We start from the raw sequence: 12,069 nt of genomic DNA, 5'->3' as shown, positions 1-12,069 counted from the left end.
TTACAGATAAAGAAATTGAGGCATAGAGAGATTGCCTGATGTTTCTTAGTTAGCAGTCGTGTCACTGAGAAGCAAACCAGTGCTGTCTGGCTCCAGAACCTGTTCTCTTAACTCAGATAAGTATGTCTGTCTGAAAAATACAAGTAAAACTGTTGTCATAGGTATGAAACAGAGAAAAGTGAAATTAATAAAATCTAGAATATAGCAGTAGGGACTAAGTTTTTTGGTTTCTAAAAAAAACCATTTTATTGTTTAAGATACACCTACGACCCAGTGTTCTCATCTTCAACTATTCTATCAAATTGTAATGTGCTGGTTTCGTCACTAGATGATGCTGGTGCTATGATTCTGAATATCTGACCTCCTTCCTGAGAGGCACAGCCCTCTCTAGCGGTTTGGGAAACTAAATACATCAATTGCTTTTCATAACCAACCAAGTGGTTTGTTATCGCCATGTCATTTTCTTTTTAATGATTACTATGTCAAATTCTGATTTAAAAATTTAGTGTAGTTTTGTAAATAATCTAGCTGTGCTCAAATACAAGTTTTGTTTTTTGTTTGTTTGGTTTGGTTTGGTTTTTCCTGTACATGAATTATCTGATCATTTCTCCTGCAGCTGTTGACATACAGCCTTAGATTTTGCAGCTCAAATCCCTTTAAAGGAGCCAGTGCTGGGGATCCGCAACTCTATCATCCTGCTTATAAAATGTTCCGCTCTCTTAAACTTCAAAGGTTCCAGAATGATAGTCATGTTGACATGGTGCCCTGTTAATGTTTCTTTACTACCCGTAATCATTAGTTTGTACAGTTTTAATAACTTCCCATTATGCAACAATACTGCAGCTTTAGGTCTACATATGCATGAGATTTGCTTATATTATCTAGCTATTGTTGAATATTTAGACTCCAGAAACCCAGGAGTCAAAGATGATCTACTTAACTCTAACTCCATGACTTTATCCCCAACTCACCTCAATGTCTTAAGAACAATGTGAACTTCACAACAAAAATCTAAATAAATAACAAGATATTTCACTCACCTGAAGTTTATCTTAGGAAAACAGCCTAGGAAGGGGCAGTTCTAGATACAGTTTATCATGTTGCCTTTATCACAACTGCTTCCCTCTTACCTCTTTATTTTGTATCTCTTCTTGGCTCCTTGCAGGACCCCTGACGTTCTTCCTTTGGCTTTATATATGGCCTCCCACCTCAGAAAGCCACCCCCTGCCATTGACTTAACAATCCCCACTGTTGTAGGCCACTCCTACATCTATCCAAGTACCCATTTTTAAAAAGGAAAATAATGTTGTTTTATGACCCCCTTATCCAATTAAATAGCCAGTCTTTTCCTATTTCTTCTGCCTCACCTATTTCATCTCATCTGGATGACTGCACTATCCCGCTAATTATTTTCCTGGCTCTTTCGTCTCTTTAATGTATCCTTTGGTGTCCACAGCATTTTAATTTCAGAAGCACTTTTCTGTTTGCCTACCTCACTAAAAATCTCTGGCTCATCTCTTGCGAGGGAGTTAAGCACTAAGGCTGCCACAACCATGGTCGATTCTGTCCACAATATGGGTAGAGGGGAAGGTCTAGTCTTATCATCTACAAATGTCTGTAGTTAATGTGCTTGGCTCCACCCAAACAACCACCAGGCATCCCAGTGAGCATGTTCAGTACTTTTCCACTTCAATGCCTTTGCTCTGACAGTTTCTCTCATTGGTAGTATTCACCATCCAAGCCACTAAAGCTTGCCCTTAGAAGTTCATCTTCTACATCACCCATTCAGACATTCCTATTTCCTCTCATCTATATCACCTCTTCTTCACACCCCGTTAACTATCCATGTTTGTATGTCTCATACTGTATTTATACTATCTATTACAGTGTTTTGAATATTTTTCTGTCTTCCATGCTATGTTATAATTGTGTGTGGGGAGAGGGAGTCATGGATTCTGTATAACTCAATCTGTCAACTATACAGAGTCATCATAAAACAGAAAACATAATGATTAAAAGCACAGACTTTTGGAATCAAATAGTCTTAAGTTCTTAAATATAAGATTATTTTAGTCTGATTATTTTTTTAAATAGTTGACACACAGTTTTATTCATTCATTTATTTATTTATTTATTCATTTTTTTGAGAGAGAGAGAGTGAGAGAGAGAGAGAGAGAGAGAGAGGAGAGAGAGACAGAGAGAGAGGAGGGGGGAGGAGCAGGAAGCATCAACTCCCATATGTGCCTTGACCAGGCAAGCCCAGGGTTTCGAACCGGCGACCTCAGCATTTCCAGGTCGACGCTTTATCCACTGCGCCACCACAGGTCACGCAGTCTTAAGTTCTTTCGTGTATTAGTTATGTGCTAGTTAAGCCATTGCTAAACTTTTCTCTGAGCATTGTTATTAGCTATAAAATAGATATAAGAGTATTTGCCTTGGTCTTCCGGTCAAGATGGCAGCATAAATAAACATGGTACTCACATCCTCCCACAACCACATCAATATTACATCTAAACTACAGGACAACCATCGTTCAGAATTGCTTAAAATATGCCTGAATGGAAGTGCTACAACAAGGGAATTAAAGAAGAAGCCACATTGAGACTGGTAAGAGGGACAGAGATGAGAAGGTGCTGGTCCTACACCCACATGTGGCAGTTTAAAATCAGGAGAGCTATCTCAGCTGCAGAGGCTCCTCTTGAGGAGTGAGGGGGACCAGCCCCACAGCAAGCCCCCTCGCCCTGGTGTCCAGAGCCAGGAAGAGAAGTCCCCATCACTTCTGGCTGTAAAACCCAGCAGGGATTGTGGTTGAGAGAGACAAAGGGCTGCTGTAGTCCCAGCAGTTCCACGTACTGCGATCTGCATAGACTCACTTGGACTCCCTCCTTCTGAGCTCCAGCACCAGGGCAACATCTTGAAAGGAACCAGGGATATACGAGGAAGAAGTAGATTGTCAGGCTTCAGAGCAAGAACTGTGGGAAGGGGTCAGCTTTCTGCCAGACAAAAGTGCTGGCAAAGGCCATTTCTGAGACACACACACATAGAGCCATCAGGCAGGCTCTATCTCTGAGTTTCCATTAACCTGGCTTACACTGTCTTCCCCACCCAGGTGATTCCCTGAGATCCCTCTCCACCCAACTTGTGGGCCCTCCCAAGCTGTTTTCAGTGGCTTTTTCATATAAATGGTCTCTCTTGCCTCATGCTTCAAACTTTTCTTAAAATCTCTCAAGCATGTAGCATCTGGCCTCTGCGAACCCCGTACCTTTTGCTAAGTGGCCCCTGGCCCAGCACTAGTGGCAGCTGGCCTAGGTTCACAGTTTGGCCTCTCCGGGGTACCTCTAAGCTCAGCACAAATAGCAGCCATCTGCACATTGCTCTCTAGTTTGTGCCAGTTGGCCCCAGGCAGGGAAACAGGCAGTGACTGACATTGCACTTTCTGGGAGGTCCTAAAGCCGGTGCACCCCATGGACAGCTTTGTACTGTGCCAGAGTACAATCCTGCCACTGCCATGAGCAACACATTCAAAGGGCAGACTCAGTGAGCACCAAAGCCCCACTGAACCAAGTCCTGCTTTGTAGGGTCAACTCCTGCATAACCACTCCTTCACTGCAGTCATAGCCGATCCTTGCATGCAATTTACCTGGGGGGTAGGTCTCTACCAGGGCCACCAACAGCAAGCAAAGCTCAGCTCCAACAAGACAGTGCACATAACCCACACAGGGAAGCACCTGGAGTGCCCAGCTTAGGTGACTGGGAGGCTGTGCCACTGGGCCTTACAGGACACCAACTATACACGTTCTCTCTATCAAGTCTGGGAAACATAGCAACTCTACCAAATACATAGAAATAAACACACAGAAACAGCCAAAAAAAAGCAGAGACAAACAAATGTGTTCCAAATGAAAGAACAGGAGAAGTCTCCAGAAAAAGAAATAAACAAAATGGAGGCAAGCAAACTACTAGATATGGAGTTCAAAACAAGGGTTGGGGACGCTCAAGGAACTTAGAATTTCAACAAAGAAATAATAAGCATAAAAAAGGACATAGAAACCATAAAAAAGAACCAGTCAGAAATGAAAGCTACAGCAATTGAAATGAAGAATAACTTACAGGCCCTGGCCGGTTGGCTCAGTGGTAGAGCGTCGGCCTGGCGTGCGGAAGTCCTGGGTTCGATTTCCAGCCAGGGCACACAGGAGAGGTACCCATCTGCTTCTCCACCCCTCCCCGTTTCCTTCCTCTCTGTCTCTCTCTTCCCCTCCCACAGCCGAGGCTCCACTGGAGCAAAGTTGGCCTGGGCGCTGAGGATGGCTCTGTGACCTCTGCCCCAGGCTCTAGAGTGGCTCTGGTCATGACAGAGCGATGCCCCAGATGGGCAGATCGTCGCCCCCTGGTGGGCAGAGCGTTGCCCCCTGGTGGGCGTGCCAGGTGGATCCCGGTTGGGCACATGCGGGAGTCTGTCTGACTGCTTCCCCATTTCCAGCTTCAGAAAAATACAAAAAAAAAAAAAGAATAACTTACAGGGAATTAACAGTATAGTACTACAACAAGCTGAGAAGCAAATCAGCAATTTGGAATGTAAGGAAGCAAAAAACATTCAATCAGAATAGCAAAAAGAAAAAAGTATTATATTAAATAAGGCCTTTGTTAGAGAAGAGGCCCTCGTGCGCATGTGTTCAAGTCTGAATCCCCAGGACTCACACGATGCCTGGTAATGAGCAGGTGCTCAACAATTACTGGTTGCATTCACATAATTAACTAATAAGATACCATATTTGTATGGTGGTCCTGAGGACAGAGCATGCAGATCAGACGGTGAGGAAAGCAGCCTGTCAACTGACTTCCTTGTGGCTGTTATGATTCACATTATGATAGCAAATTGCCTAAGGTTGTGTCTGCAGCTCAGGCCAACGGGTCTTCTAATGACTTTAATGGAGAGTTTGCTACACGTGGCCTTAAGTAGATTCATCACCAAAGCATATACCAGAGAGAGAATACATTTCTGAAAACACACTTTTGACTGTTCCTAAGTACAAATTTACATATCAGGAGGTACAGCTTACTCAGACCTCTGGGACAAAATGAGTAGCAATGATAGGGTAATAGTAGGTTCCTTTCACACTCTCCCATTAAAAGCTTTTCCCTGGGTACTTTAAGGAAAAAAGCTTATATTAAAAACAAAAAGTAATGGGATTTGCAGACAGAAATCTGTGTTTAAATGGCATTAAGGCTGTGGTTCAAATCAACAGAAGCCAGGAAATCCAAAGTTAACCTTTATTCCAACTGTTAGGCCATTTTTTCCAACTCTGTCTGTGCCCGTGAGCAACCCTCCCTTTAAATTTCCTGGCTCTGGCAACCCAAATCCACAAGTTGCTTTGAATTACAGTACTCTAAGTCTTCTCTTTAATGGGAATATACCCTGAGGATATATGCTTACTTGCAAATGCTTTAATGTATAGTCACTGTAAATCTAAGAGCCACAAACTGGTAGTTTTTTTCTTTTTTCTCTCAAGTTCCTGAGATCCCCATTTAAATCAGTCTTGTCTTATATCTAGGTAGAAGGACTTGTATAACATTTGTGTTGCTAACTCTGATAAAGTTTATTTAATATTGCAGCGTATATGTCACAGTTATAATTCCTTTTTTATTTACTTTTTATTTTTTTATTTAAGTGAGAGGAGGGAAAATAGACAGATTCTTGCATGTGCCCTATGGGGATCTATCTGGTGAGCCCTGTCTGGGGCCAATGCTCTGCCCATCTGGGACCATGATAACAACCAAGCTATTTTTAGCACCTGCCCCGGAGGGAAACTCCTCTGAGCCATCCTCAGTGCCCAGGAACACCGCACTCAAATCAATAGAGCCATGGCTGTGGGAGGGGAAGAGCGAGTGAGACAGAGAAGGGGGAGAGGAAGGGAGAAAAAGCAGATGGTCGCTTCTCCTGTGTGCCCTGACCAGGAATTGAACCAGGGACTTCCACATGCCAAGTTGACGCTCTACCACTGAGCCAACTGGCCAGGGCTACACAGTTATAATTCAAATGCATTTTTAAATGTTTCTTTTCTCTCTTTTCACCAGGCACGGCGATGACTTGATTGTAACACCTTTTGCCCAGGTATGTATCATGCTGGACCTGGATCACTCTCACTCCATCCTGGATATAGCTTCTAAGTGTGACTTCTAAACCCTCCCATTTACATTATTCTGTTTCTCAACATTTGAAACACTTTTCTTATAGGTCCTTGCCAGCTTGCGAAGTGTGCGAAACAACTTCACTATCCTGACAAACCTTCATGCGACATCCAACAAGTAAGTATGGATTTTATGTGCAATTAGGAATCACTTTCATAGAGATGAAACCATTGAACAACATCTAAAACAAACAAACACATGCACAGACTCACAATTTCATGGAAATCTGCCATCCAAGCTTAATTAAGATATATGATGAAATTTGAAAATAAAATGGAGTACCATAGTATTTTAGAACTGGTAAAATGTTAGAAATTAGTCTGAATCTTATTCATCTCTGTACCCTTAACACTTACAAGAGAGTAGGAGTTCAACAAATAAGAATTTTTGTTGACTTTTATATTTACTACTTTGAAAAGTATGAATACTTATCAGTCATGGACAGAAATGCTATTAAAATTCTTTTGGTATAGTTATTAACAAATTCAAAGATTCAAACTTAAGATTAAAGGTACCAAAAAGTTCAAGTCCAAATAGTCTAATTTTTGATAATATATAAATAGGTTCACGCAATTTGATTATCTTCTCCTTTCTCCCCAACGAACTACAGAACCTTGGTCTTTTCAGTTAACATCGCTGAACCTTCATTCACTCATCTGTAAAATGGAGAGTTTAAACTTGATATCCTAGCAGTAACTTTCTTCTCCAAAATCCTTTTAACCTGAGTCTCAATGTGATGCAGTTCATTTGTCAGTATTTTAAAAGGTCATCACAGGGCTCACAAGGTCATAGAGTCCATGATCCTGGGATAGTAAAGCTGAAGAAGACCTTTGAAACCATTGATTCAACCTCTTTATTTCATAGGAGGGGAAACCCAGACTTACTAACAACCACATCATAGGTGATAGCCATACCGGGGCCAAATCCTAAGTCTCCTGATTCTTCCAGCTAGTGTTGGCTACAGAACACTCTGTCTCTTCATTCTTCGTGGAATTATTCATCACTCTCTATTTGCTTTGATCCAAATTTTCATGGGGTGGAGTTGCTAAAAGTGAGAGTAAAGTTTGCGTTGAAACTTTTCTTTTTATTTCACTGTTCTCCAACCTGGAACAGAATCTCCTCTGGGAGCTCTGCATACCCAATGGGATCTTTCCGCCATTGTTCTCTCCTCTCCACCAGTCCCCAGACTGCCACCAGAGTGGTTTTGCTCACACGCTGTTTGACCATGTCACTCTCCAGCTTGAGGCATTTCAATAGTTCACTGTTACCATGCAGATAAAGTTTAAAAGTGGACACTTGGCTAGCAAAACACTTTATGCTCCAACTCAAGTTAGTTTGACTGATGGTTGTTGGGTTAATATTTGAGGCAATATACATGAAAACTAGATGCTTACCCAGCCTCTTTTGCAGTGGTACTCCCTGTTTAGCCATTTATTAAATAATTCACCTGGTAAGTATTTATTTAGTGGTCTTATTCATTCATGCATATATGTATATATTTTAGAAATATTTATTGAACACCCACTTTGTACCAGTCACTAGTGATACAACAGTGACCAAAGCATACAAGTTCTCTTCCCTTTGGGCTTACATTATAATAGAAAGTGCCGGGTAATACAGTGATGAAAGTCAGACCAGGTCGCTGACCACATGGGATCACATTCAAACAATTGTGGTCAGGTTGTTCTCTGCATGTTCTATTCTCCACATTGATTCTGGACATAACTGTTGTCTCATCCTAAAATGTCTCTCTCCACCTGCCAGTGATTGCCTGACTACATACTATTTGTCCTTTATAACTCATCTCTAGAATCCCCTTCACCAGGATGCTTTCCTTGACCACCCTAAGCCAGGCTGAGCAACCTCAGTGGCCCCAGAAGACTCTGTGAACCTTATCACACCGTTTATGGAACTCTGCCCACCCCTGGACAATGTGCCTCTTGGGGCCTCTTAAGAATTACATTCACTTTTCCTTGAATTTCCAAGAACAGGCAGAATCCCTGGCACATAGTGAGTGTCCTATAAATATTCATCATATATATGAATTCTGAATAAATAATTATTGAAGAAAAAACCACCAATTATTTAAGACATTACTTTTTCATAAGTGATATCTTTTCTTTCCCTACCTTTTTTTTAAAATAAAATATGGCATTTGAGACTATGCTTATTGGCTCTGTAACCCAATTCTACCCACTTGAAAATTATGTGACGGGCTAATTAACCTCTCTACATCTCAGTTTCCCACTCAGTAAAATAGGGTTGTTCTGAGGATTAAGTGAGTTGATCCTTGTAAAGTATTTATAACAGAATCTAGCACATAGTAGATACTCAATAAATGTGAGCTATTTAAATTGGTAGTTGTATTTCTCTCCCTAACGCTAGAAACAGTGTAATACTTTGGGATTTCACATTCATTATTTCAGTTCAACCACCATAAATGGTATTCATGGAAGATACCATTGCCCCCACAATGTGGATAAAGAAACAAAGCTTAGAAAGATTAAATGATTTGTGCAAGAACATAGCACCTCTGGTGAATAGTGGAGTCATACTTGCAACCTGCTATCCTGACTCTCATTGCAGTGCTCTTTTCATTCACTCCCTCCATTTCATCTTCTGGGTTGTGGGAAAAAAAATTATTTTTAAAGATCTTAATTTTACAAAGGAGAGAGAGAAAGAGAGAGAAAGGAGAGAGAAGGGGAGAGGAGTAGGAAGCAACAACTCCCATATGTGCCTTGACCTGGCAAGCCCAGGGTTTCGAACTGGCACCCTCAGCATTCCAGGTCTGTGCTTTATCCACTGCACCACCTCAGGTCAGGCCAAGAGAAGAAATTTCTGAAGTCTTTGATCAGAGAGCCTGAGGCAGAAACATGAGCTATGTGAGTGTTTTTAGGAATTAAAATATGAAGAATGAATCCCTGTACCAAGATGGTGAAGGTTGGAATTGGGGAAGAAGAGATCAATAAGGACACTTTCAAAGGCTTCTTAGCAAATGAGGACTGAAGATCACTACATTAAATAGCTCCAGGGAGCCAGGGTTGGGGGGGAGGGGGAGGGATCAGAGGGGTATCTTAAGTATTGGGGTGTTCCACCTAACTCAGCTGATTAGTACTCAGCTGAAGGTACTTTCTCTAGAACAAGATCTTTCTATAGACTTGGGTGGTTTGAGCCACAAAAACCTTCAGGAACTTTATTACCCTCCGACCATGATTGCCATATTCAGAGCTGACTGAGAGCCCATCCTCACACTCTGGCCGAGGATCATCCCCCAAATCATGGCCCTTTGTTTCATCTTTGGTCACAACCAAACCACACTGACCAAGTAGAATACATTTTCCGCAGTAACATCACTGATAATGATCTTTCTCAAATCCATACCCATATTAGTAGAGCTGATCCTCTTACTGATTTCAAGTACTTTCTTGAAACCAACACCAACCAACAAAAATTCAAGGCAGGGTCCATTTAATACACTGTGTTCTATTCTTAGATAGTGAATACCCTCAAACAGATAAAGAAAACTGAAGACAAGAATCCCTGCCAAGAATGGATCCACCGTACTGAGAGCATTCCCTGACCCCCTCACTCCACATACTCACTTATCCCAACAACTTAATGTGTGAGATTCACGGAACTCGGAAACTATTTTCTAAGGTATTTGTTTTGGGTTCCGGAGTGCTACCCCTTGCCTTGAATGTAACATTTAAACACTCATACATCCTTGGAGTGTTTTTTATGAACTATCTGGAGTGTGGTTTATTATACGGGAAAGGAACTCCCACGTAGAACCATACTGCTCAGAAGTCAAGATTTTCTTTATCTTTTGGCTCTTTGCTCTGTGTAGAAGCATTTCATTGTCTGCCTGAGCCCTCCCACCCAAAGGAGGAACATCTCAAAGTCTCGTTGAAGTGATTTCCTGGTACTTTCATGAATTGTTCCATCGAGGAATGCTTGATTGGGCCTGTATTTCTTGGCTTCCCATTAAAACCTGTATTTTCTGGCCCTGGCCAGTTGGCTCAGTGGTAGAGCATCGGCCTGGCGTGCAGAAGTCCCGGGTTTGATTCCCGGCCAGGGCACACAGGAGAAGCGCCCATCTGCTTCTCCTCTCCACCCCCCTCCTTCCTCTCTGTCTCTCTCTTCCCCTCCCGCAGCCGAGGCTCCATTGGAGCAAAGATGGCCCGGGCGCTGGGGATGGCTCCTTGGCCTCTGCCCCAGGCCCGAGAGTGGCTCTGGTTGCAACAGAGCGATGCCCCGGAGGGGCAGAGCATCGCCCCCTGGTGGGCAGAGCGTCGCCCCCTGGTAGGCGTGCCGGGTGGATCCCAGTCAGGCGCATGCAGGAGTCTGTCTGATTGTCTCTCCCCGTTTCCAGCTTCAGAAAAATACAAAAAAACAAACAAAACAAAACCCTGTATTTTATTTGTCCCAATAGTTAATTTTGAAAATAAGGCTTTCATTTTAAGTTGTAAATTTAGATAAGTGCCCCTAAAGCATTTACTGCCTCCAGACTGCTGAAATCACATGTGTGAGTGAGAGTGCCTGCCATTCAGCAGTCTGACCAGGGGGACTGGTATTGGGAACAAAGAGGTATATCTCCTGTCATTCAACAGTGTCACTAACCTCACAGATATCACCAGTGGCTTCAGGAAATCATGGGACATCTCTGCATTAGAATTCTTCCAGGACACAATTCAATCCACTCACATGCAATCTTTGAGACAGAATTAATAACCACTTAATTTTTTTTCCAGTGTACAGCTGAAGTTTCTTTCATTGCTTTATGTATTTTGGCATGGAGTTAAATTTGCTGAGAATAATAAAATTTTGAACATTCAGAGTTGGAAAGAGCTGGACAAATTTTCTCAGAGTACGTAGGGAAATATATGGTAAAACCCCTCACACAGGACCTGGCACATTGTAAATTTGCTGCCTGCTCTCCCCAAGTGACGAAGAAACAGAGGTTCAGTGGGTTCCCTGTGGCTCTATGGTTGGAAGGAGCCAGAGTCAGATTTAGGATTCTTCTCTTCATATTCGTACTTCAGTTCCCTCTCCACTGTTCTTCAGGGCTGAAACGTATTCACTGCTGAGGCCATAGTAGCCTTCCTATTAATGTTACCTTCTTCAGCAACTCAGGCATATAACTTTTATGGTTCTTCCAGAAGTTGGGGGCCACTGGAAACTGAGCAACCAATGCCATTTCTTTCTGGCACTTGTCTTCTAATTGGCACTTTAATGCCCTATAAGCCATAATGCAGTTTTCAGAAATAATTTACGATGTATCAAGTTCATTTATTTAAAATGGATTGAAGCTCTTTTTTTTTGTTCCAGGTCTAAGTGATAAACCAAATAAACATGGTTCTTGCCTTTTCACAGCCTATAGACACAGATGCGTATCTGAATTACGTAACAACTCTAAATGAAAGCTATAGTTTCAAAATTAACTCCTAAGACAAAAAAATTTATGTAATTTTTGTAATTTTAAAGAAGCCATTGGAAGAATTAGGTGCCATGAGTAGCTATGCTATTAAGAAAGAAGAAATTTCCAGCACATAGGGTCTTTTAGTTCAATGTCTCCTTTTATAAAAGCCTTTTTTTGGAATTCAGGAATTAGGTAAAATAAAATTATTATAAACATATATTAATCCAATGACTACATAGTGAATACCTACTGTATTTTTTGCTCCATAAGACACACTTTTTCTCTCTCCAAAAGTGGAGGGGAAAATGCCTGTGCATCTTATGGAGCGAAAAATACAGTATTTTATTAAATATTTTAAACACACCATTTGGTTCAGAATTTTTTTTTCTTATTTTTCTCCTTAAAACCCTAGGTGTGTCTTATGGTCAGGTGCATCTTATAGAGTGAAAAATACGGTATAT

General features: G+C 41.7%; 1 protein-coding gene across 2 annotated transcripts in view; it reads left to right on the top strand.

Annotated features, from left to right (window-relative positions):
* Positions 1-12,069, top strand: part of PDE4B (phosphodiesterase 4B) — a 549,769-nt gene that overhangs the window by 413,142 nt on the left and 124,558 nt on the right. For both annotated transcript variants that reach the window (XM_066268958.1, XM_066268959.1), the window contains 2 exons: positions 6,076-6,112; positions 6,236-6,306. In XM_066268958.1, coding sequence (XP_066125055.1) covers positions 6,076-6,112; positions 6,236-6,306 — 108 coding nt within the window. The remainder of the gene's footprint in view (positions 1-6,075; positions 6,113-6,235; positions 6,307-12,069) is intronic.

This window comes from Saccopteryx bilineata, chromosome 3 (genome assembly GCF_036850765.1).
Source record: "Saccopteryx bilineata isolate mSacBil1 chromosome 3, mSacBil1_pri_phased_curated, whole genome shotgun sequence".
NCBI lineage: Eukaryota > Metazoa > Chordata > Mammalia > Chiroptera > Emballonuridae > Saccopteryx > Saccopteryx bilineata.
Note: the sequence above shows the minus strand (reverse complement) of the source record. Positions and strands in the feature narration are given on the sequence as shown.